Source organism: Panthera tigris, chromosome A3 (genome assembly GCF_018350195.1).
Source record: "Panthera tigris isolate Pti1 chromosome A3, P.tigris_Pti1_mat1.1, whole genome shotgun sequence".
NCBI lineage: Eukaryota > Metazoa > Chordata > Mammalia > Carnivora > Felidae > Panthera > Panthera tigris.
The window spans coordinates 91,997,212-92,025,038 of NC_056662.1; the positions used below are offsets into that span (position 1 = coordinate 91,997,212).

The 27,827-nt window shown below is 37.2% G+C and overlaps 1 protein-coding gene across 1 annotated transcript in view; it reads right to left on the reverse strand.

The window, feature by feature from the left end:
- Positions 1 to 14,841: 14,841 nt before the first annotated feature.
- LRRTM4 (leucine rich repeat transmembrane neuronal 4) overlaps positions 14,842 to 27,827 on the reverse strand; it is a 699,335-nt gene continuing 686,349 nt past the window's right edge. The window contains exon 3 of the mRNA XM_015538079.2: positions 14,842 to 15,074. Coding sequence (XP_015393565.2) covers positions 14,853 to 15,074 — 222 coding nt within the window. The 3' untranslated portion in view covers positions 14,842 to 14,852. The remainder of the gene's footprint in view (positions 15,075 to 27,827) is intronic.

Here is a 27,827-nt window from a genome sequence, read left to right on the forward strand (position 1 = left end):
GTGGACTTGTTGATCTTGGGGGTGGCAGATGGAATGGTGTAAAAGGGTTCAAATAATCTATGAGGCATCCCCTCCAGTGTCTCTGAACAAGGCATTTATTTTGAAAGAATTGGAGTCAATTGGAAAATGGTACATGTACAATTCAGACATCCATCCCTTTGCCCCAGTGTCTGTACTTTCTGGGCTTCCTTCTGAATTACACTAAGATCCGATGTCTTGAATCTAAGAAAATTTTTATAGCCTTGGAGAAAATCATAGTTTGTCTCGAAGGCAAGAAACATCTTTGAGCATCTATGCTGGGATCCATTTCCTTACTCTAGGCCATGTTCACCTTTACAAGTGTATGTTTTACCTACTGGGCTGAATCTTTTCTTCCTGAGTAGGAGGAGTATAGAACTGTATTTTAGAGTCTTCTGTTTTATGAGTCTTCCAAAAACAGGACAACTCTCAAGCATTAAGAATTTCATTTGTTTTAGAGTCACACATATTATTACAGTATATTTTTCAAAAACATAAATTGTGACTCTAAGATAAATATCAAATGAATACATGGAAACATTTTACTTAATCATTAACTAATGAGGAAGCCAGTAAATGATATGGCTGTTTCAAGGGCATTTAGGGAACAGGTTATTTACAGTCATTTTGACAAAGAAATGCCAAATTAACTTACAATAGTTCACTAAGTCTGTGCCCTTTAATCAATAATAAGTGATGAGATGCCTTGTCTTGAGTATGTTACTTGTCTCATCATTGTTTCTTCTATCTCAACCCCAGTCTCTGAAATACCATTTTTATTTAATATTTTGTCCAGACCAGAGACCCAAAAGATAATTGCATATGGCATTTGATGAACTTGGATCAGTTAACGCAGTGGACTATTTGGAGTATTTGTGACTGTGTGTGTGTGGTGTATGTATTTGGATTACTTAATCACTAGAAGGAAGTATCAGGTAATGCTCAAATTGTCATATACAATACGCATCACATCCTTTTATTCTGGATCAGAGAGTTCTATGTCATATTAGAAGCTGATGCCAAATGGATCTGAGACTGCTAAGGGTTCAATGGATGGCCAAGTCTTGACCATTTTATCTAGATTGACAGGGATGGTATAAAAGCCACTAGTAACTAATTCTTCTAGTAGCATGCCTACAAATGTACATGCTGCAAAATTGAAAGTGTGGTTAAATGTAAATTTCACGGCCAAAAGCAGTAAATTTGTCATTAACACTTCTTTTAGAGAGTCATGATGCCATGCTGATGAATCTGTGATAAACAAGACTTGGAAGCATAATACTACATTGGATTTCTGTAGACACTTATACATGTTGAACAGAAGGTTGCTTTGAGCTATACTCCAAGAGGAAAGGCAGGCACATTATTTTCTCTGATAGCCCTACCCACATGTAGAGTTGCTGCTTCGTTGTTATGACTCCTGATTTCCTTCCCTTCTAGAGGGTTACTAAAGTTTTTGGTTTTTAGCTCTGCAAGACAACCAGCAACACCAGAGATGGTGGCTGTTCCATCATTCTGGGTCTCTTAATAGCTGATGATTAGCAAACCCTTCTGCCAGCCCATGAGCATGCAGCATGAACAAGAAAGAAACCTGTCCTAAATTAAGCCACTGAGATTTGAGGATTGTTTGTTAATGCAACATAACCTACACTCTCCTAAGATAATACAAAATGGCTTTGTCATTAGCATAATGGTGAGTGAACAAACAACTAGAAGGTAGCCAAAATAAGCAGAAAAATAGCCTAGAACAGTGATTCTCATACCTAAGAGTACATCAGAATCACCTTGAAGATGTGCCAAAACACAGGTTGCTAGGCTTCATTCCCAGAATTTCTAATTCAGCAGGTTTGGTAGGTAGGACCCAAGAATTTGCAATTCCAACACATTTCCAGGTGATGCTGCTGCTGCTGATATAGGTACTACACTTTGAGGAACTCTGGCCTGACATGCATTTCAGAAGAATATTAATGGTGAGAACGCACACATTTATCATACAATAAAGCTACAATGATTCAAGTAGCTGGCTTTTTGATACCAATGAATACATACTTTAATGAAATTGACTAGAAGGTCCAGGACCCGATATAACAATATATGTGTATGTTTTACTTTTGCAGTTTAGACATGAAATCATTTTATTTTCCCAAACTGCTAACTGAAAGCATTTTTCCTCTTGAGCAATCGATCCATTAAAATGTCTTTTAATGATATTTTGCCCCAGTTGCATAATTATCCCTATGGTAATTAAAAGAAAGGCCAGTCCATTAAAAAAAATTCAATTACGCATATAAATAAAAGTACCCCCACCCCACTATTTTCTCATCCCAAACTTTAGGCTGAATATGTGGAGGGGAAGCCAGAGGAGCAAAAGTGTCATCTCCACATCAGGCATCACCAACCTGCTTCCTAGTGCCTGTTTCTCCTAAGTTAGATGGGAGAGGAAACAGGGTACTTTTTTGTGACTGCCTCATGTGTTAGCTGAACTCTTCTCGTTTGTTTGTCATTGTTGTGATATGAGCAATGACACATCTCTGGTGGCAATGATCCTGATCAAGAGGGTTATCTGGAAGGTATTATGTTTTGAGTATTAGTGGAGTAACACTGAGAGGTCATTATTGATGGAGAATTTAATTCCATGTTGCTCAACTGGCATTTGTGGCCCTTTGCAGGACTTAGCCATCTTCTATATAGTTTCATTGTACACAGTCAAGTTAAAATTTAAGTATTTGGTGAAAGATAAATTTCTAATCATTTCTGGGGAGGAAAACAGAAAGATCTTAGTAAGCAAAAAAATGGGATTTCAAGGCCTTCTCTGTTACTTAGAAGGTAATCAATAAAATTCGTTTCAATCTCAAATATAAAAATGTGCGAAGTTGTCCTTTCTAAATGCTAATCAGTCAGTCAATTACTATGAACTTTGTAGCAGAGAAAGCACAATTTTGTCAGGGGTACCATGGAAAATTATCTTTCTCTCATTAAGACATTTATCATTTCACCAGCCAACTGACAGCTGATGGACCATTGTAGGTTACTAAATCCCCCTTTTATTAGACTCTGTAAAGCAAACAATGTGAGATGAGAAAGCTGCTTCCCACTGTGGCCAGATCCTCTTGGATTAATTCCTATTTCTTAGCCATTTTGGCCTACTTTTTCATTGACAAAAATTTTTATGACTCATTCAATGCTTAAATATTTAGATATTCTTCACATCATTAAAACAAGGGATAGTTTTAAATGCTGCCACCATTGCTTGCCTTGGTCCAACAAATTCTAAGATTTTAGCTAATATCTTTGGCATCACAACTTAGTCATGATCATTGTGTACATGGGCATGTGGGTATGCATATGCTGGGTTGTCCATACATTCTGGGTACAAGCATCTATAAGGTTTATAGAACTATGTAAAATGGGGGTTGGTTACTAGCTATATAGTTCATGAAACAATTTTTAGGGACATTCTGGTATGCAGCAGACTTTATATGGTATAGAAATCCCGTTCTCTAAGGGTTTAAGCCTGGTAGAGAATCAAGAGTTATAAATAATTCTAAATAACAATACAGAATTAATAAAAATCTAAGACAATAATAAAAGAAGTCTATAAACTTGCATCTGATTAAGCACCAAATAAATAGTACAAATAAATAGCAGGAGTTTAGAGGAAGAAAAGAGCATTCAATGTGAATCTATTTTAGTACTCAGAATCTCAATTTAAATAAAGTATAACCTTGATCAACAGAAAGACTATCACTGATTTGTGATTCAATCTAAAAAGGTATAGGAGAAGTCATAGCTTTAAAAATTACTTCTATATTTGCAATACCCAAATGTATGTGCTTCAATAAACACCACAATTTATAAAGCATCCATAATTCTAGCTTTGGAAAGCAACTATTTAGAACCAAATTAAAGACAATTTAAATAGTTGCCACATATAACTAAACAGAGCATTATATTTTATTATTTGCTTGTCCACACCTTGAAGAAACCACTTTACTGCCGGGGTTGATGTTTCCATTTTTTATGTGTTTGTACTGTTCTCTGCTAAAAACGGATTGAAACTGAAGGGTTATACAAGCCTGGCAACATATTTTCACAAAGAAAATGTACTTGAAAAGGAAAATTACTTCATCCATGTAGTAGCTAGTCAATAATTCCCAAATTTCTACAGAAAGAGTAAGATAAAACCACACTTAGCCAGTAAGAGTACTTCAAATCCTGAGGGATCCAACAACACTGATTGTAAAGAAGTTATGATTTCAAATAGCTAGTTCATTAGCATACATGCAGGCAATTTACCTTGCTCTTTGAAATAAGTAATAAGATCTTGAGAATAGACATATACAAATTAAAGACATACTCCAGGCAAAGTAATTTATCTTACTTTCAAGGATACATTATTAACTTCTGTGATCGCTCTGGGGACAATTTCTAATGCCATGGCAAAGGTACCTGTGCCCTTCTTTTGATGTACTCATATTAAGAAGGTAGATTCCAAAAGGCAAGGTATTCTTTGAAAAAGGTAACATAGTAGATACATTTAAAAAGACAAAGAGCTTTAAAAAAAAAAACTGGAAAGTTGAGAAAAATAAGTGTGACCACAGGATGGGTGAGAGCAATCAAGAGAGTTTGAGGGTGGAAAAAAAAAAAAAAAGAATTGTTATAAAAAAGAACATTTAAAAAACACTGTAGCACTACATGCAAATATTTAGTATTTGTCTCATTTGATGCTAAAGTAATTGGCTAAAGGCATTTCATTGGCTAGAGTAATAGAGAGCCCCTCATATTTACTTGATAAAGTAATTGTTGTTCATGGTCTTTCAGGTTTTGGTATTGACCATAGTAAGTTAAGTTTTGCAATGGTCATAGAATCTTTGAAATTTCAGTGGCTTTGGACAAGATTTGAATTACCAGCAGTGTTGGGTGTGTTTTGCTGACTCTACTTGAAACTTTTGCCTTAATATAACTCAGGAAGCCAGGATCTTTCCACCAACTACATGGGCAGGAAAGAAAGAGAATGGAGAATCCCCACCTTTTCTTAACCATCTCAGGCTCCAAATAGCAGATCACTTCCACACACTTTTATACTGGCAAGAACCCAATCATCTCATCAAATTTAACCATCTGGAGTACTGGCACTGTAGTCTTTCAGTGCTCTACAAGAGAGGAAAATGATGTGGTGAACATATAGCATAATCTCCACCACAGTACTCTGGGGAACATATGAGAGCCAGCTCGGTTACCAAGGTCTTTAAAAAATATACCCTTGAAAAGGAAAATTACTTCACCCATGAAGCAGTCAACATTTGATACATTTCTACATAGAAAGTAGAATCTTTTATTTGGTAAGTTGATAGAACATTGCAACTTTTCAAAGGTAGGCTTCTCTGGTCCATATATATGTCCATTAATTTGTTTACCTACCAGGAAAAAGATATAAACATATTAGTTCAGACATACAAATTTACCAGTGAGGAATAAAAGAGGGAGACAGAGGAGTATCATCCTTATGAAAGGAGAAAAATATTGATGATGTAATATGCTATGTAAAAAAGTATGACCATAACTAAGTGCTGTTGTTATAGGAATTTGTATTAAATATTTTAGATAATTTATGGGCCCTAAGATGGATCCAGAAGTCTTGATAACCTACAGACAATGCTCATTCTGTTTGGGTTTTTGCTTTGGCATGGATGTTGAAACTGATGGTACCTCACAGGCTCCAAGAGAGTCTGAAAAGCTTTATTACTCATATAAATGAACCAGCCCAAGGGCAGACCCAGGTTGGTTCAACAATGGTCTTGAGAGCCGAGAAAGGAGACTAACTGGGGATTTATGGTAGTAACATGGTGGAGCTGGGATGTGAGTTTCTGTGTATGAGCTGGGGCTTTGAACTTCTCATTGGCCCCAAGGGAGGAAGCACTCAGGATTTCGTTCAGCTTGCCCAGGTCTATGACTTAATAACTTAACCTCTCCATTCCTTACATCCTCCTCTGTAAAATGGATCTAACAACAGTAAGTATAGTTAGTTCAAAAGATTGTTGTGGGTTATTAAGTACAAAATTTTTGAAACAGCACATGGTACATAATAACCACTTTATAAATATTAAACTATCCTTTTAATTATTTCTGCTCTTAATTATCATTGGTATTTCTTACATAAGCCTTACATTGTCTCTCAAGTGCTATATTGCAGTAGACTTCTAACCAGTCTCATATCAAAGCCAAAATGATATGTTTACTACTCTTACTAGCATCCATCTGTGACCCTCTTGTTGCTGGTAGTAAAATTTTACGCTCTTTAAGTTAGAGCCCAAACTCCTTATGGTAGCTGCCTCCACATTGTGAGATTGGCTTCTGATTACTTCTCCAACTCACTGTCTACTACCTCTTTCCTTGCTTACTGTAATCTTGTTTCTTGAAATGTTCATGTTCTTACTTCAGGTTGACTGTTTGAACCCCATGGAATGCTCTTTCCATCTTACCAAATTTCAATGTGGTATTTCCATTCTCGCCAATTATGTCATTCTAGTATGTGTTTCAATTATACCTAGTTCTTTCATATTGTAGCATTTTTGTCATGGAATATAATAGCTATTTTTCTTATCTGTAAAATACACTTGAAGATGCCATAATCTCTAATAGCATAAGATGAGTTGCTGGTATATAATAATGCTTATTAAATACTTATTGAATGAATGGACATATTTAAGTTAAAGCTGTCAACCTATACTATCCATCCTGATTTTTTAGCATCTGAAAAAAAGAGCAAGCACATTCCCACTTATGTTACAGTCATCTCAATTAGTGAAGACAGGAAAGTTTTTTCCTACCTGAATCTCTTTTTAATTCTAAAGTTCTCTGGTTTATTCCATAATTCTGTTATGCTTTCCAAGATCTCAATACTCTATAGACTCATCATACTCTAGGTTAATTTCAAAGGGTAAGTACACACAGTTATCTCAGTTTTGTTCAAACTATGATAAAATATTGAGAACTAAGATACTCAGCTTCTGTAGAAATTGGTGCTCTATGAATTGTTTTGCATAATAAACTCTGATCAAAAGCTCTAAACATTTACTTTTGATGAAAAATTAAATACTTCTTTCTTAGAGTGGGAGATATTCCAGAGAGTTACATTTGTAGGAGTTAGAAATCTATACAGAAATCTATACCCATACTTAATACTTTTATTTCTCCACCCTAGGTGAGCTCTATGACATATAGCCCTTCATTAGACAAATAATGTGTTTCTAAATGTTTTTTGCGGAAAACTAACTATAGATTCTCAATAGCTATTATTTCAATGGAGAATATTCCACAATCTGATAATATTGGGAAATACTGAATTCAAACAGCTTCTTTACTACAGGAATTCTGAAAGCTTTTAATATATTAATGAGCACTGAGAATATCTGAGAATTTGGATAAAAAATGCAGCCTTCCCTTAGGGTTACTTGACCTTGGAACCCTTTTATGCAAAGCACATCATGGGACTAGTGTAAAACCAGTTTGGGAAATGTTTTCTTGTAAGTAATAGATCTCCTTTAAAGCACTAAAATCCTGTATAAAACTTAGTTAATTAACTTTCTCAATGACCTTATTAAGAGATATTTTAATACTCCATGTGACTCAAAGTAAACCATATAGTTTCTCCTTATAAATATATTTAGAGTTCAGGCGCATTCAGAGTTTCAACTCCTGCCTTCCCCTCAAGCATTCTCCTGCTGGAACAAACTGGGTCTTTTCCATATATATATATATGTGTACATATATATATGTACACATATATATATACATATATATTTGTACACATATATATATACACATATATATGTACATATATATATATATACATATATATGTACATATATATATATATATACATATATATGTACATATATATGTATATATATTCATTTGGATCATTCTAGTAGGTATCCTGTAGCTGGTTTCGTTTTTTTGTTTGTTTGGTTGATTGGTTTCCTGTCTGCTATGGACTGAATTTTGCTCCCCCAAATTGACATGCTGAGCCCTTAACCCCTAATGCAACTGTATTTGGAGATAGATACCTATCTGGAAGGAGGTAATTAAGGCTAAATGAGGTCATAAAGGTGGGGCTCTGATCTGATAGGATTAGTATCTTTAGAAGAGGAGACACTAAAGCCCATTTTCTCTTCCTGCTGTGTGAGGATACAGCCATAAGGTGACCATACTCAAAACGGGAAGAGAGATCTCACCAGAAACCAAACTGCTGGAATCTTGATCTTGGACTTTCCAGCCTCCAGAACTGTGAGAAAGTAGGTTTCTGTTGTAGAAGCCACCCAGCCTGTGGTATTTTGTTTTGGTAGCCAGAGCAGAACTACTGACTAAGTACCACCTCAGTCACTGTCCATCAGATTCCCTCCATTATCAAAAATCAAGTGAAAGTCTCCCTGAAGCAGTAAATCAAGCTCAAGAATTTGAATATGAATATTTTTGATTGTAGGGAAGTCATCATATGATTTGTTCATTATTTCCATTAGGGTAGGTCTCTTAATGCATACAAAATCTGATCTCATGTCTGACCTCATTGTTATGCATTTTTCTTCTTATATAATTTTGAAAAACAAACAATGAGTATTGGAAGTCTAAAATACATTTAATATATATATATATATATATATATATTTTTTTTTTTTTTTTTTTTTTAATTTAGAGAGAGAGAGAGAGCCAGAAGGGGAGAGGGAGAGAGAGAGAATCTTAAGCAGGCTCCACACTTATCACAAAGCCTGATGTGGGGCTTGCCTTCACAATCCTGGGATCATGACCTGAGCCTAAATCAAGAGTCAGTTTCTCAATGGACTGAGGCACCCAGGCATCCCTATTTTAACACATTTTAATCAACTGCCTGGCTCATATAAGGAAATGACTTGGATAGGAGGAGCCAAAGTCCATGTTTGGTTCTCTCATCTCCCTTTCCCACCTGCATTATCACTCCTGAGAGAATACCCTGAGAGGGAATATTCACTCTGAGTGGAGCCTCTGGCCTAGAAAACACAGATATATAAATGACATCACCTGAGGCCAATGACTGATCAAGAACTTGTCAACTCAGATAACAAAGACTGCCCACAGTTCTGTGTTATCTTTGGTGATTTCCTATAATTTTACAATGTCATATACAGTAGAAACAATGGGTCTGATCTCCAACAAGGGAAGAGGAATGTCATAAATGAAGAGATTTCTTTTCCATGCATGATGCCAAGTTCTTACCATTTTAATTACTCTCATTTAATTCAGATGATTTGACATTTCCTTTCTTGGAGAGATTTAAATATATTAAGTTCTTGATTAAAAAAAAAAAAAGCCACTGTGCATCCCAGAAGTAAGAGTACATTATGTCATTTGTAAATATGGAAACAGTTATTTGCTCAGGCACATGCTTTGGTTGATGGACAAGGGAAGAACATTCTTTAAAGCAACATTCTCTAAATAAGTTCTAGAGAAACTTATGCAGAAATTTGTTAATTAGAAAATTGAGTAAGGGTATTGAATACATTTAGAAAACCCAGAGTTAAACAAACTTGAATGGGTTTCTTGGCTACAATATTTCTGATATCCTTTAAATGTTAAAATGCCTTGTGAATTTCCAAAAGAATCTGTCATATGCAATGTTTTCTGAATTTAATGTGATAATAGAAACCTCTTTTGTTGTTGTGGTTGCACAGAAAGCATCTTCTGTTAGTGTTAGACACCACATTTAGAAAATGCTCTTTACATAAAGGCACAGACCTCTCATATTGCACGCTTGTATAATGGCTCAACTTGTTTTTAGTCAATTCTTCATTCAGGGTCATCAACCTATGATGATGACCTCTGCTCTATGGCAATGGTTCTCAGAACGGGTCACATACCAACAGCATTAGCATCATCTGGGGATTTATTAGAAGTAAACATTTTCAGACCTCACCCCAGACCTACTGCATTGGTGCCCACCAATCTGTTTTTAAAAGCCTTTCAGGTAATTATTTTACATGCTAGCATTTGAGAACCTGAGAACCACTGATCTTGCATGTTAGAATCAGAATAGAGACTCAGATCTCAATCAAGTAGAATGAGCACTTTTTTTGAAACTGGACTGTACTCCTGGAATAGTGCAAGCTCCACAACAGAGGATGGGAAGTTGAGTGCTTAGCAGAGTAACAAATCAAGAGGACAGAGACCCTACCAATAGGCACTACAAGTAGAAGCAAAGGCTGGCCTAGCATGTACATTAGGTATTTGCATGACAGAGGTCATTTAAGAGGTCTTCAAAGCAGACTTGGTAACAAATGACTGGGATTCAGAGGCAGAAATCAGGTGCCTGGTAATACAGGCAAGAGAAAGACATACCTAACTTCACAGGACCAGGATCCTAGAGGTGAATCAAGGCAGGAGGAACTCTGAATTCCAGGGAACAGAATAGGAGACAGTTACAGAATTTTGTTACATAACAATCCTGAGGCCATGTCATTACAGGTCTGCACTCAAGGTGAAATTAAAACTTAGATTCAATGAGGGGAATCCGGGCAGTTCAGTCAGTTGAGCATCCAGCTCTTGAATTGGGCTCAAATCATGATCTCATTTATGGTCACGAGATCAAGCCCTGTATCAGGCTCCACACTGAGCACAGAGCTTGCTTGGGATTCTCTCTCTCCCTCTCTCTCTCCGTCCCTTTCCTGTTCACTCATGTGTGCACTCCTTAGATAAATAATTAATTAACAGATAAACATTAAAAAAATAAAAGATTCAAAGATAGACAACCAAATTTCTGAACTTGGGCTGGTTATGAACTTCTGAATTAAAAGCATTTAAAGGTTTTATAACATGGGGTATAGCAAATATGCCTGCCTGAGGGTCCACATGCCTTCAGGAATTAGAAAAGTACAGAGGTGGAGACAAGAACCTAGGCACATTATTGCCACAAGACCCTTGGATTTCTCAGCTAAAAAACTGATTACCAACCACACTGTGGCTGTCATTACGCCTGTAGAGCAGAGTGAATCTGCTGCTTCTTTGCTTCTCCTCACTGTTTGATAATCTGTAATGCTTTATTACCTTTACTAAATGAATAGTCCTGCTTTCAATTCTTCATTAAGCAAAGACATATGCTGTGGATTGCATAACTTTCCATATTCGGGTTGCTACGCTTGTAGATGTCCCCTTGAAGATGTGACATTGATACTAAATTCCAGGTGTGGTTTGACCAGTTAAGCTTAGATTAAAACAATAACATTCCTTGTTAGGGACATTTCTATGATTTTTCTTTGCTGTTCTCATTACATTGAGTAATGTTAAGCTATCAACCAAAATTCCCAAATTTAATTTGCACGTATTGATTGCTCATAAAATGTAAAGTTATACTACAATTGGGATACTACACTTTATCCTCTTTCTCGGTTTCATGATGTGGATCACTTTGGAGTGTAGATCTGCCATATCTACTGATAAAAGTGTAGCAGGAAGGCCAGTGAAAATTTAAGCCACAGATACTCTCATACATCTGTCCGTCAAGTTTCTGAATTCAGATATTTCCCCGCTGCATCATACAATAATTGAAAACAAACTCAACATTACTAAAAATATTTATGAAAAAATTTAACCAAATTTTCAAATATTGATTCTTCTAATCTGTATGTGTCACTCCCAATTCTTTTCAGGCACAGTTTTAATGTCCTTGCTCTGCAAATACTCCATGGTACTCCTCAACCTGCAAATCTTTTGGAGGTTCAATAAAAATTATGGTACAAAATCAAGTTACTAATTAGGCTAGTCTTGAAATAAAACATAACTTTATTTGACAGGTCTCTTTCAACATGAAAAATGAGTAGCGTCAAAATAATTCCTGACTTTTAGAAGACAGTGAAAAATCTTAATAATAGCCAGATCCAGAGTGACCAAAATTTCAAAAACACCTGTAAATGTGTGATATATTTCTTTTCCAGCACACAAGGAGTATACCATGTGGGCTATTTGACTCACTGGATGGCATCTTCTAATAAAGCCACAATTCAAACTCTTCAATGTTGAGGGGAAAAGGGGGCAGTTCACATAACACGGCACTTGAATAAACCAGAAATGGTGATGAAAGTGACATTCATAGACAGGTTAAGGGGCCCTGACAATAACCTAAATGGTGACTAACAAGCCTTGTATCCTCCTTGGTTACAACAGTTTTCAACACAGACATGACTGACTTTTGTGCTTTAAGGATTAATAATCTAATATTTGATCCTAAATCCTCTGTAGAAATATTGCTATCTTTTTTTCAATAAGTTGTTTCCTCTGAAAACTCACATGACCTGTCACATACTATCAAGCCTGAAATTATCAACTAGTGACTTTTCCAAGCTTCCTCAAGTAAAATTTTTGTTTTGTTTTGTTTTTGTTTAATCATCAAAAGATTTCCAATGCACAGTGTAAACTTTGTCTAGCATATACAAGTGAAAGTTTTCACATTCAGAGGGCATAGCATCTTCATAATGCTACCTGTTTTGCTAGCAGTTCACTTCCTTAATTCATGTTAAACTTGAAGCAACTGTTGGCCAATATGACAGTTTTAAACAACGTGAAGACCATAAGCGATTTAGGACACTTTTTGACTTGTAAGAAACTGCAGTGAACAGAAAACAGTTGACTTAGGCCTCCTTTGATAAAAATTTTTCAGGTCTGACCTCCAGTAAATCATCTAAGACAGGGGTGGGGTGGTAGATGGGCTACATGAGTGATGTTAGACAGAGGGTTAGAGAGTCCTTATAATTTGGGCAGACAATCCAAAATGTTCTGCTACAATCTATTCAATAATTCTTAAAAGAGAAACCACAATATCAAATAATGATCTTTAACTTTTAAACTCATAGTCAATTCATTCTACTTGAATAGCTAGGAAACATATACCCAGATATAATCCAGATTATAAATGTGAACTGGAAAGTTACCAGAATCTGACAGCAAGAGTCCTGTGTTCCATTGTGGAAAAACTTCCTTTGGTTGAATTTTCTTTAGTATGGCAAATATTTTTCTCAATTAAGATAGAATTTAACTTCAAGTATAATTTAAAATGGTAGTAGAACAAAATTACTTTCAGAAGAAAAAAAAACATGCTCAATACTCTATGCTAGTTTACTTTGTTATGGAAATAGTCACAAGGCTCTTTAATTATTATTTCAGTAGAATTTGTAATTAAATGAATGGCAGCTACCAACTTAGTTCTTCAGAAGTCCACCTGTTCAGAATGCAAAACATGACCTAATAAAGGAAAAATTTTATAATTTCATTTTGTTTTAAAAATAGAACTAAGCAAATCAGATGACCAGCTAGATCAGGATAATGTCCATAGAGAAGCAGAGAATTGCTGACATAAAGCGTCACAACACTAATGAAGTCAAGTGAAAATCATCTAACTTATGTGTGCAGAGTTATCACCTTTGTTTAAAAAATGAGTGGTCATTGTGCTTCTTTTAGGTTGTAACCAATTTCCACGCAGTTCTTTTTCTCCTAAAGGATCACATAACCTCTAACCCTTCCATGGATACTTACCTTTTTTTCCTCATACTGTTATACAGTTTTTGAGTTACATCATATGTTTCCAGAAAACAAACAAACAAACCCTGTGAAATGAGTTAGTGCATATATACTCATACTTCGTTCCTACACCCTGTAGGGTCTCCCCACCTAATCATAGAACACACAGAAGGCGTTTGGTAGCCAACTGGCACAGGCTAGAAGGATTTCATAATACAGAGAGAAAGCACTCAACATTAAGTGAGCTGTGGTATACCAACCACAAAATCATATATTTATTTTTCCAACGTTTTCTTTTATTGATAAAAACTACACAAAAGCTAATTGATAATTAATTTAAAAAGCAATGTTATACATTATCTTGTGTTTAGAAATTTGTCAACTTGGCAGTTTTATTCATTGACCACATGGCCATTGTTCTTCATAGGAATGAGTCCATATGAGAAGATTTCTGCTGGTCTTTCCAACCAGAAGTCTGTACAGATCCCTTTCAGAATCCTTACACAGTGAAAAGTCACAGTGAGGACTGCCAATAAGAAAAAAAAAGCAAATCAAAACTCCTCATACTGTGTACTTCGTGTGTTTTGAAGGATCATTCGCCCAGATTTTAGTGGATTTTCATTCCAGTAGTTTTGTCAAACTCTGTGGTCAACTTTATTTCTTTGTGGCCTGTCGTAAAGCAAATTTTCTTTTGGTACAACATAAGCTTTAATGCCCATGTTTAGGATTGGAAACAGATTCACTTGACCAGGAAAAAAAAAAAAAGAAAATAAATCAAACAGGAACAAACAGCATTTTAGAGGAAAAATGAAATAAAGCAATTGAAATCAAGTCTGTAAGAATTACACACACCTAACAAGGAAAAGTGTATTGTGACCCCAACTTCCCACCCAGCTCAGGTTCCCCCCCCCACCCCACACCCCTCCCCCCTGTGGTTCTCCAGCCCAGGAACCATGCAGTGTAGAAAAAGCAAATATACAAACAATCCTATATGTAGCTAGGGTGAAATCTATTTTTATAAGAACTCGACACTTGGACTATTTACATCCAGGAGAAGTTTTGTTTTGTTTCGACGCAAAGAAAGTTCTGTAGTGTTCTCCTGGTTTTGCTGCAGGTGCATCCCGCTGCCCTCTTTAAGCAGTTCTTTTTTCCTTTCCTGTGTGTCCTGGCTGAACAGAAAGGATGAGCCGGCTTGCTTGCTCGATTTTGGACACCCATTCTCCGTTAAGATGAAGCCTTCCCTCCCCGCCCCCAGCCCCGCCGAGGTCCCTCCCGAGGAGTTGGCCTTGGCGTTAGTTTGTTATTCTCTCAAGGTAAATGGCCGGCGCCGCCGACCGGGCGATGGTGGCGATGAAGCTGTGGTCGCGCCCGAGCTCCAGGCTGGGGGTTTCGTCCTGCTCCGGAGACACTGCTTCGTAGCCATTGTTGACGCGGAGCGGCTGGTGAGCCTGGCAGTAGCCGATCACAGGCTGGTCGTAGCTGTAATAGGGCAAGGGCTTCACGTGGTGGGGGATCTGGGTGGGAGGAAGAGAAAGTCCGATTAAGAAAGTGCTCTGGAAAGATTAAGAAGAGGGCATTCATGGCATTGTACTTTGTTCTCTTTCTTGCCCTTTTAAGGCATCAGCTGCTGATTCTGCTATTAATAAACGTTAAACAGAGTAAGGATTGTTAGTATTTAACTTGATATTGTTTTGTCCAGATACATAAGCCTTACATATGATTTTATGTACAGTGTGTGTATGTGTGTATATATAATTTGTATATACACCTTTTATGTAGTTGTGTGTATATATACTTTATGTAAAAGTGTACTTTTTACGTATACTTTTATATAAAGTGTGTATATATACACATACATATACATATACATATATATGTATATATATATATATACACTATATATAAAATCATAAAGATGTTTTCATGTTCAGTCCTATTATCTTTCTATGTATTGTCATACAGACAGTTAAAAACAACCTAAATTCCCATCAACAGGGAATTTTAAAATATGTTAGGTAAGTTCACACACTTGAGTACAAGTATACAAAGACTGGGGTGTCTGTCTATTGTAATATGGCAAGATATGATATTAAGAGAAAACAATGTGAAAAGAATGTACAGTATGTTCCATTTTGTATAAATACAAATATAAACATACATAGAGTTTTTACTTTTAAAATATACTTATATACAATTAAAATCTTTATTGTGGGCATATATGTTTTATTTAAACTTTTTAAAAAATAATCACAATTTCCTATAGATTATTTCTAACAATTCTATAAATCCTGGACCAAGGAACTGAAGAATCATGAAAGTGGGCACATCCTTGTGTTCATAATATGTAATGTTATTGATTTCAAGCTAACAAGCCAAATATGTGTCTAATGTTGGAATAAAATGCCTGAATAGCTGTCTATAGAAATCCCTTTTCATAGGAAAAGCTAAAAATATTAAAATTCTAGTAATTTCAAGTCTGTGCAGCTTTTTATTAAACCACAAATTTCTGGTAAAGAAAAATAGAGAAAGGAATATGAGGGTTGCTTAATTCTTTTTTTTTTTTTAACATTTATTTATTTTTGAGACAGAGAGAGACAGAGCATGAACAGGGGAGGGGCAGAGAGAGAGGGAGACACAGAATCTGAAACAGGCTTCAGGCTCTGAGCTGTCAGCACAGAGCCCGACGTGGGGCTTGAACTCACGGACCTCGAGATCATGACCCGAGCCGAAGTCGGCCGCTCAACCGACTGAGCCACCCAGGCACCCCGAGGGTTGCTTAATTCTTGATATCACACTAAGCATTTCTCATGACCCACTAGATCCAGTCTGATACTCTTGGTTAACAAGTCCACAGGTGATAGAATTGCAAACACTCCACTGTCCTCTCAGGCAAGAGGTGGCAGTTTCAAGTATCGTCTCCCAGCTCCAACTCACTTGCCGTAGTTGGCTTTATGATGCCAGGCTGGGTCTCTGCAAACTACACTGCTGCTTGGCCTGCTGCTCCCTATTAGACTTTAACAGTGGGCCCACTGGAGAGAGATGGCAAGACTAGAGGAGCTGGAGGAAACTGACCCCATGGGGGGCTTCCTCTCTGCTTCTTCCTGCTCCAGGGAGCTACCTCACCAACACTCCTTCATATTGGTTGTAGCAGCACCTTCCCACAAGAGCAGGCCATTCCGGTTTGTAGTCTTCCCAGCATTTGATCCCATCATGTCCCCCTCAGGATCTCCAGCACCAAGGAAATCTGAGATGCATCTCTGCAAAGCTCCTCCTCCAAGCTTGTAATTTTACAGTTCCAACATGTTCGTTTAGCCCCTTGGTCCCACAGGTGGTAGGGCTGGCAGTTACTTCTAAAGCCGTTGCCTCTGTTACACTATGGCACTTTTAACCTTTGCACGAGCTGAGTTAATAACTCTGTATTTAGTTAGCAATTCATGTAAATGCTTTGTCAAGATAACTGATATGTTGTCTGTCTCCCGATTAGACTATAGACTAGACTGTATCTGAGTCTTTCTGTAGGTTAAACTACAGAAATTAAGGTGTTATAATTTGGTAGAGAAGTTAACCCCCAAAGGCCTTATGGGTTAATTGTTCTGAAGGAAGTTAACCAGTGTTCTATCTAACTTGGCAGCCTTATTTTCACAATCCATTCTTCCTATTATTATATAAATCCCTCAAATGATCATGCAACTAGGTCTTGTGTTTTCTTCCTAGTATCCTCATTAATGTGTTAAGCAAAATTTTGACATAAATTATGTTTGTATGAGAATTCTGTTTTGAACACCTCTATGCTTATTAAGATGAAAGTCACTTTCTCACATTTTTAAAGATATAGATTAAAGTAATGTTTTCTATGGCAGATCGCAACTCATTACTAAGTTATAAAATCAAATTAATGAATCCAGATAAACATTTTAAAAATTGAATTAACTGGAACAGAAAATATTAGATTATATCATGAATAAGGGTAAATTGCTTCATAGAAGTTTTGTTTCAAATTTGTGTGTTCATAAATGTGTGTTTACTGAGTCACACTGTGATTATTTGTTAAACTGGGAATCACAATAAAAGATGCTTCTAAAAATACTCAAAACACATAGGTTATGTGATCACAATAGCTAGATAAATTCCCTTGCTTCTTTTACTATTCTCTTTTTTCTAACTCACATAATTCAGTTTTTCTGAGCGAGTGAGAAAATTAAGCCAATATATATTTCTTTATTTTTGGATGAGACACGTTGACTTCTAAATGGAAGGTCAACACTGTTTTCATCAAGTCTTAAGAAATAGTAAAGGAAAGATAATTTCTCATCAAACAAGATGTTGATATAACCTGGAATATACAATGCTGTTCTCAAAAAAATCTGAACAAGAATACATACTAGGTCAAAATTTTTATTGACACAGAAATGTTTTAGACCTTAGACATTAATTTCTGGGCTGAGAGTGAGAACAAGGAACAAATTATAGGACAACATGGATGAATTACTAGATGAAAAATGTATTTATAATATAAAGTTAGGTTTGCCCTCAATGTATGGTGGGGTTTTTTTTCTTACTCATATAGACTTCTCCTTATAAATCAGTACAGGTCCAGACATGAAATGTTTGTCAGCAAGTTCTATTTTAAGTCACCTCATAGGATTTTGCTGTGTGTCAGATAGGTAGAGATATCTGCGATTAATGTCATGGGTCACCAAAACTCTGAAAAAGCATAGAAATGAAACCACTTCATTGTGACATTTCAGCAAAAAGAATTTTATGAAGACCTTCTTAAGAGTTACATAGTTCATTCTTACTTTTTCATCATTAACAGGTGGAATAGTATAACTCTAAAACAAAAAAATCACCAAATGATTTCCAATGACAGCAACATTCACTGGTCATAGAATATGTGTTGCACACTTTCACTGAAATGCATGACTCATTGTCAACAAAATAGCCAAATTACTAAAAGGCATCAAAATAAACATTAAGCATGCGTTCTGGTTTTGTCCACTATCTCGTAGTACCATGGATAGTTCTCCTCCAGTCACCCATGAGAAGATGCCTGAACTACAAACATAACTTGGATGAGCGGTAAATGCAAAGTGAGACAGGGTCCTCCAGACCCTACTAAAATTGAGTTCATCTACAAATGAAAACTTATATGTGAACAGTGTTCCATTTTCATTGTAAAGTTCCAAAAGTTGAACTAAAATGGGAAGAAACAACTTCATATCTAAGCCACAGTGGCATTTACCTTCAAATTAAGTTGATTCAAATGTCCAGGGACCTGCATTAACTGCAGAACATCAGGTTCATATATTCCATCATCTCTGAACTCAGAAAATTTGTTTTGCTATTACATTGGACCAGTTTACTTTTTACTTCAATGAACAAGGGCTCCTGCCATTTTCTCTATTGTATTTGGAGACAGGCTTAGAACTTCCAGCAGGACAAAAAGCATTGTAAAGCTCCCTCCTGCACAACAGCCCAATAGCAAGAATTGAAAAGCCTAGTAAATTGGCAAGCTCTGAAAGGATATCTGAGATGTTTGCTCGTTTACTCTTAAAATCTATTCTGCAGGGCACTATGTAATCAACTGATTTTGTGGTTTTCAAGGAGCTAAGAGACTAAGGTCTTGTATTTTATAGTAATAATGTACAGTACATTAACCACCTGGGTCCCTGTGTGTATCATTGTTTCCTTTCCAGCAGTCAAAACAAAGTATCCTTAAGTTCCCCTTAATGTGTCTTTGATATTTTTGTAAATGTGTTCTTAGAGCTTTTCCAAACGGTCCCTGTGTTCCATCAGCTCTCTGACGGACTTCATTCTGTGGCACAGCACAACAGCACTACTTAAAGATGGCCTCATTCGTATGCTTCACTGCTCATTGATTGCTTTGGAAACTGCACTTTATTTACAGATAATAGGTGTGGTGCATGGAACGAAGGAATCTCATCGGGGAAATATACTATCCTGAAATTCTGTCATTTGCTTCTCTCAAGAATGTGAACACTTTAACTCAAATTGGATTTAAACTTTTATAAAGGCACATAAACTTCTATAGAGGCATATTTCATAACTAAATCTGAGGTAGGTTACAAAGGGGAAAATCATTATAGTCACTAATTATAAGTCACTTTAATCCTGCTGAGTTTCCTGCAAATCCCCTGAAAATGGGGATAATAATGACATCTCATTCACCTCTATAAATTTCAGATAACTCTGAAAGTATTCACTGATTCTCAAGAAAGCAGGAATACACTGGCAAGACATATCTACCGTAGTTTAACTCAACACTGACAGTGTCTTTCCTGGAAATGTTCCCTGTCTTTTGTCTTACAGTTTCCATTCGAGAGATGCAAGGTCTTGAGGGGTCACAGAGTGGTTCATTAACAGAGGCCCTCAGCCCTACTTTGTGCACTCAGAAGCTTAGATACCTTAGTGGATGTCCTGGTTTTCTGAAAATATCATTTACCCTTTGCCTAGAATATGTGTTTTTTCTACCGTGCTGGAGAGAGTGGAAAAGGACACACCCCTCTCAATTATGGTGGCTCACAGAGCCGGTGATTCAAAGAGGAAAGTGAAGAAAAGAGAATGTGTTTAAACCTTGGGAGGAAGGGCAAAAGTATAGCGGGATATGCAGAGTTTCAAGAGTCTACAAATTGATTCAGATCCCATAATTTTACATCCATAATAATTATATTTAAAATGAGAAATGAATGTGTCTGTGTAGTTAATGTGAGAGTAATGTGAAATGGGCTCTTGATATATGTGATCATGAAAGGCTTTTGAAGTTCAGTTTTGTTATAAGCATGAAATTCCAATATCGTTACCCTCTTTTCTCAAAGGTATTAGCATTAGTTATAAGTAGTTTAATAGTCTGATCATTTTAAAATTACCGTGCACTACCATTAGTCTTATTTATTAACTTTTCATGAACATTGTTCAAATTTCAGTATGAGTTCTTTCAATTGAAGTCATAAAAAGTTGATTTTCAATTTCCTAAATGACATTTGGTCTCTAATTTTTGGAATTAAAGGGTAGTGTCTGACTACTCAGACCATTTAAAAAGTACCATCCTACAAATCCAGATGAGGAATTCAATGTAGTTGAATTGCTTAATGGAGATGGACACTTGGTTTATTGGAAATAAAATAGATTAAAAATGAAGGGAAATAGCTAAATGAGCATATAATTTAGCCTTTATTCTACTCACTATGTTAGCCTGTGACAGGAATGGACAGGGCCTAAGAAAATGTAAACAAATTTGGCTAGAGGTTGTTTTTTGTTTTTGTTTTTGTTTTTCTTTTCCTTTTCAGGAATTTTGATCAAAGCTGACAGAACCTCAGCTCCTTTAAGTACATTGGGTAAAAGGGAGATTTAATGGACTCATAGACACAAGAAAGGATTTTACAGCTAAAAAGAGCAAGTACCACTGGGTCTCAAAAACAATTGACACTAGGAACTCGAATGTCACCAGGGTCTTCTCCGTCAATCAGGCCTGAGAATCTCTACAAGTTATCTTCACATCTTGATTGCCCAACAGCTTCCGTCATCTGACTGAGCACAGGGCGACAGCTTCAAAATTTTGCATGTTCCAGCCATAGTAGATCACATGAATGACCACAGTTCTTTCTAGCTCCCCTCATCAAAATGTAGAATAAATAGTGACTGGTCTTGTGATTTTCTTTGCCCAGTAGTACACAGCAGCAGAAGTGCTGCTTGGGTCCCAAGGTTCCTAGGATCCTGGCCAGGTTAGCCACCGCCACGTGAACAAGCCCAGTCTAGACCACTGGAGAGTGGAAGGCCCTCTGGAGCCATGGAGGCATCTTAGACCAGCCAGCGTCCCTTAGGGCCCAGAGAAGTTCATCAGGCACATGAGTCCAGGAGCAACCCCCCCGCCCCCCTGCACTCCAGCTGGCCCCAGAGGAGCAGAATTGCTCAGCTACTGCCCTTCCTTCCAAAAAGCATATGAGACATTGGACTGAACTACGACACTGACAATTCCTACAAACCTGCTTTCATCCTTCACTTCTCAATTGAAAGAATTAAAATAACAATTGTCCTTTCATAAATTTTGCCTCTTTAGGTTTCGAATATCTGAAGGCATTTGTAATATAAAAAAGGGACACAAGGTAAGAAATGAATCGAAATCAACTCATCAAATTAACATTATTTAATCCATTCGACAATGAAACATTTTTGTTCATTGTTTTTAAATGCAGGCTCGCTTCTTAATTAGAAAACACAATTATTTAAGTATTAGTTTCTTTTCATCGAACAGTAAAACTTTCAATATCACTTGACATTATTTCTAAAACATTTGCTATACGGCTTATTTTAAAGCACAGTTTTGAAAAAGTACCTTGAACCCAAAGGTCAAGATGGAAATTTGAGTCCTGAGTACTATCTTTCCAAGTTAGCACTCAAATGAACAAAGATTTTATTTAATAGATGTTTGTTCATTTGTTTTTCCATCACCAAATCAAAAACTCTTAGAAGTTCCTGTAACATACAGTATAGAGGAGAATAAATTAAAAGAAAAATTTACTAGCATGTAATAAAATGCAACCAGAGGAAAAGCTGCTTGAGATTAGGGAAAGGCCATTTGCAGGACTATAAAACAGTCAGCAGCTTTGAGTATCTAAGACCAGTGAGGTAGGAAGAAAAGGCAGGGTTGGGGCAATTCCCGGTCATGAGAAAAATCAGGATAACATCAGAGGTTGAGAAAAAGCAGAATAAGCCTTACTTTCAGGATTCATATTGTGTAACACTGAGTAAAGCCAGAGTATAACTATACCAGAAAACTCACCTCCTATTTAAGGAAATGGTGAGTTCTTCTTCTTCTTCTTCTTTTTAAATGTTTATTTACTCTTGAGAGAGACAGAGACAGAGTGTGAGCAGGGGAAGGGCACAGAGAGAGAGGGAGACCCAGAATCTGAAGCAGGTTCCAAGCTCTGAGATGTCAGCACAGAGCCCCTCGCAGGGCTCAAACCCAGGAACTGTGAGATCATGACCTAAGCTGAAGTTGGAAGCTTAAGCGATTTAGCCACCCAGTGCCCCACAAAGCCTATCTCTTTAAAAAAGAGGCCCATGCAATCTCTGACATCCTAACACTGTATACACACACAAAGACTTTACTCCCTAAGCAGTAACAATAATAAAGAAGAATCTCGAGAAATAAGATTCAAGAATTTAACAGAAGACAATAAATCACAGTGATTAGTGGAAAAAGTCAAGATTTACTAAAAATGAATGAAACTGGAAACAATTTAAAATACATTTTATTTTATTAAAAAAAAATTTAATGTTTATTTTTGAGAGAGATCGAGACAGAGACAGAGCATGAGCAGGGGAGGGGAAGAGGGAGAGGGAGACAGAATCCCAAGCAGGCTCCAGGCTCTGAGCTGTCAGCACAGAGTCCGATGCGGGACGAATTCATGCGAGATCATGACCTGAGCCAAAGTCAGACGCTCAACAGACTGAGCCACCCAGACGCCCCTAAAGTGCATTTTAGTTGAAACTCATCATCCTGACATTGCTTGGCTGCATACCAGGTATTCACGTTATTTGTTGAAGGAAAGAACAACAGCAATCTTCTTTTTCCCACACTTTATTTTGAAGATTAAATCAGTAATAAATACGAAAAAACTCAAAATAATCTACTCATATTTGTCACAAACACTTATTAAATTTATTGATCTTTGGTTTTGAAAATCTCTAAAGAAAAACAAACGATACTGGTGCAAATTGGTAACTTCTGTTTTGTTTATGGGCTGATGTGTTTACCAAGTAGCTCTAGCATGCAAAATACACAATACTAAACACAGTACATGTTGGCTTTTCATCTTGATGGGACTATTCAGACCATTTTAATTATTTTTTAAAGGTTTTTATTTTTATTTTTGAGAGAGAGCACGTGAGCAGGAGAAGTGCAGAGCGAGAGGGGTACGTACAGAGGATCCTAAGCAGGCTCTGTGCTGACAGCAGCCAGCCCAATGCAGGGCTTGAACTCACTAACCTTGAGATTCTGACCTGAGCCAAAGTCAGATGCTCAACTCACTGAACCACCCAGGTGCCCCTATTCAGACCATTTTAATGTTTATTTTATTTTTGAGAGACAGAGACAGAGCGTGAGTGGGGGAGGGGCAGAGAGAGAGAGAGGGAGACACAGAATCCAAAGCAGGCTCCAGGCTCTGAGCTGTCAGCACAGAGCCCAATGCGGGGCTCAAACTCACGAACCAGGAGATCATGACCTGAGCCGAAGTCTGCCGCTTCACCAACTGAGCCACCCAGGTGCCCCAAGACCATTTTAAAGTTAAGTTCTTGGGTGCCCTGGTGGCTCAGTCAGTTGAGCATCTGACTTTAGCTCAGGTCATGATCTCACTGTCTGTGAGTTCGAGCCCTGTGTGGGGTTCTGTGCTGACAGCTCAGAGTCTGCAGCCTGCTTCAGAACCCTGCCCCTCCCCCCCACCCCACTAGCACTCTGTCTCTGTGTTTCTGAAAAATGAATAGACATTATAAAAAAATTTTTTTTTAAAAGTTAAGTTCTGACAAAAGTTGCATGTTGGCATTTGCTTTACTTGTTCTGTTCTTATTTAAAGATGGGAACATGTTCTATTTGTGCACTCATGGTTGTCCAAATTTTAACTTTTAAGTCAGTCGTGGGATAACAGAACAGAACATCCATTTACATCTTTATTGCTCTCCTACCAGGCCACCTTGCGTGTGAGGTGTCCAGAGAGTTGATTAACTTAATGAATGAGGTACTAGCTGTACTTTGAAGTTAGCTTTGACTCCATTAACTGGAAAGCTTATTACATTAGCAGGACTCTCAGTGTTCAGTGAGGTTTTGGGCTAATGAGCTGGATTAATTAGCTAGTATTAACTTCTAAAGGCTTTCCCTCTGTTGCTCTGGCCTCCGAATTTGAAAGAGGAAGGACTCCCTAATAGTGCACTACAAGCAAACATCCTATCGAAGTGAAATCTACATAAATACTGCAATAAAAAATAGACACCATGAAATTTCAAAATCCACATCTTTCTCCTCTGAAAAAAGTTATGGAAGTTTTGATGATATACAGTGATGTACAGAAGACAAGTGTTGCTGAAATAGAAGGCAGCAATCACTACTGCTGGGAACTTAAAAACAAAACCGAACAAAAGAAAACAAAAACAAAACTTATTAGCACATGTAACAGATTCAGGGTAAGATTTACTTTGCAATCCCTTCTCAGAAATTTGGAAATGGTGGGAAGGTGCAAGCAGCAGGCATGAGAGACCTTTCTTCTTTCAGGGTCACTTTGAGTTTCTCCACAGTGTTCTGAGTAGCTTATTTCTAGTTTCCATAGGAATTTCTGTAGTTCTGTATAAAATTGTGTTAAATTCTTAATAGTGTCCTTAATTTGTTTTATGCAAGAGCCTGTATCTCGTCTAATCCAAATGTGACTGATTTGTTTGGCTTTTGAAGATATATTCCCTTTGTGATCCTCCCAAAGCATGCAATTCAATAGTGCAGTGGGTATTCAGTAAAAGCTAGAAATGTTTTTAAAATGTAGAAATAAAATGAAATGAAAATCATATATAAGGAAGGTGATTGGGTTTCTTGCATTCATGTACCTACCTTTTCATCCCAGGGTAAAAGTTTAGAGCCAAATGACAATTACAGACGGAAGAAAACCCCAGAAGGACGTACACCTTGATAGGATGAGTAACCTGATTCTAATAGAGTTTAAATAGAACTTCTTGGGGGACTGACTGATCCTAATGAAAAGAGGCATGGCAATGTATATTTAATTACAAATATAGGAGAGGTCCATTTAGAAAATGCAATTAAAGTTTTTATTCTGATTGAATATATTTTAGAACAGAATGGCAGAGTGAGGCATAAATAATATTGGTCTCATATTTTTTAATAAAAAGTGTTAAGCTCTAGGTTGCTGCCTGGATCTCTGCCACTGAGTATATACTATTAAGGGGTAATTATATAAAGTGAATTTGCCATAATAGTGCACTTATTTATGTATCCATTCATTCACATAGCAAATATTTATCACTGGAGTTAGCTAACTTTTTCTGGGAAGGGCCAATAGTAAATATTTTAGGCTTGCGGCCCATGCAATCTCTGTCACAACCAGTAAACGACTACCATCGTAACATGATAGTAGGCTGAGACAAAATGTAAACAAGTGAGCGTGGCTCCATTTCAATAATAATTGATTTATGAACACTGAAATTTGAATTTCATGTAATTTTCAGGTGACAGAAACTATCTTCTTTGGATATTTTCAACCATTAAAAGCAATAAAAGCCATTTAGCTTGGGCCTCATTTACTAAGCTAGGCATTGTGGTAGGTGCTGGGTGTATGAAGAAGAAAATAAAGGTCCGTCCTCAAAGAGCCTCCTCAGAACTGATAGAGTAAGACGAATGTAATTCTAATTCCCTGTAGGTGAAGCTGCATAATCCAAATCAGTGAAGAGAGGGAGAAAAGCACTCCCAGCTGGTGGACACTGCAGGTTTTCTTGTGAAGATCCAGGTCTTCCACGCTGGAATAAAGCTCTCAGTGGATCCCAGACAAAGAGCTGGACCCACACAACCTTGGTACTTAGAAGTCAGACTTGAACCTCCAGGTGGGAGTTCTGAAGTCACCATTCAGGTCATGTAGATCAAACACAGTCTGGCAGAATAAACGCCCAATGACCTTTCAGTGAAGATCTTAAGCAACACTCAGGCCCGTGAACCTGCCCCTGGGTATATGACAGCTTATATAACTGCAAGGCCCAAGGGAACTTTCCTGCTTTTGTAAAAGAGGTTAAGTTCACGGGTCATCTAACCATAAACAGGTTTTGTTTTGTGGAGAAGTTGAAAAGCCTTTCTCTTTCCCAGTCTCAACAAGCCTTTTCCCATATCTGGGCCTTTGTACTTGCCATTCCTTTTGTCTGGGATATTCTTATTCCAAATCTTTTCAGTAGGATGATGCTGATCCTTTGAGTCCTGGCTTAAATGTCACGTTTCTAGAGGGGCCTTCCCAAACTGCCCTGTCTAACTTGCCGCTCCATCACTACTCACACACGTAAGCCATTCCCTATTTCAGTTCCCTGGTTTTTTTCTTCGTAGCATTTATCAAAATGTTAAGTATCTGTGATCATGTGTATCTTTGCTCCTTTACTGTTTTCTCCCAGTATGAGCTCCATGCTGTCACAGAATGTTTCAGACTGATTTGGTATTGCCTTCCTAGAATATTTCAACAAATGTGTGCTAAAACAATGTATGAATTTATGAGAGGTATTTGTGAGGGAATTGGGTTTTATGTGGAAGACATTTGCCTCCAAAACTGTGAACTTCCTTTCCTTTGTCTTTTTCCATTGCCTCTCACCCAATTCTCTGCTTTAAATTTAAACAGGGACCTAGGATGGGGCACAAACACTTTCTATATACAAATATCGGCATGCCCAGCACTGTACTGAGAGCTATAGGTAACAGAATGACTAAAGGTGTCCATGACCTTAAGGAACCTATAACCTAATATGGAAGACAAATGTGAGCAGGTTTTTACAATGTGACATCATTTATGGTACAATGTAATAGTAGAGGTATATGCAAAATGATAAGGAGGACAGAAGAGGAAGTGAGATGCTTATCAGGTGTTTTCTAATCCAAAGAATGGATGCTTATGAAGTCACCAATAGAAAGTCTCGTGCCACATGTGGCTTCTAAATATGGTCAACCCAATTCTGCTACTGTTGCCGCGGCACATGGCTTCCTTGTGCCATTGAGAGCCCACTGCCCAGGTTAGTCTTTTAAAAATATTAATAGTCTATCCAACTCACCTACAATTTGCCCTTGTAGGGAATGGATTCCACATCCTCAATCTCTTCCTCCATTATTTTCACCTCTCAGCTCAACACTGAGAGGAGACTGTTGCCTTAGTTTCTTACAGATGAAGCATCCCTAAGTTGTGATAAGCAGGTAAGACTGACCATAGCTCTGGGGCAGGACATTGACACAGCAGCTTTCTCAGTGGCTGCTGAGAAAACAATTGACCCTTGCCACCTTTAATAAAAGTGAAGAAAATGGAGATCCTCACCTTCCTTTTCACTAGCCATTTAGGATTTCATCAACCATACAGACTGCCCTTAAACCATGGTTGTCAGACCTGGATGCAACTTTGACACCCTTTGCAGTGATTTTAAAAATACTTAAGTCTGGTCCCTATCCCAGATCAATCAAATCAGAGTTTCTGGGGTATGGCCCAGGCCACTCTATTTTTTAAAAAGTA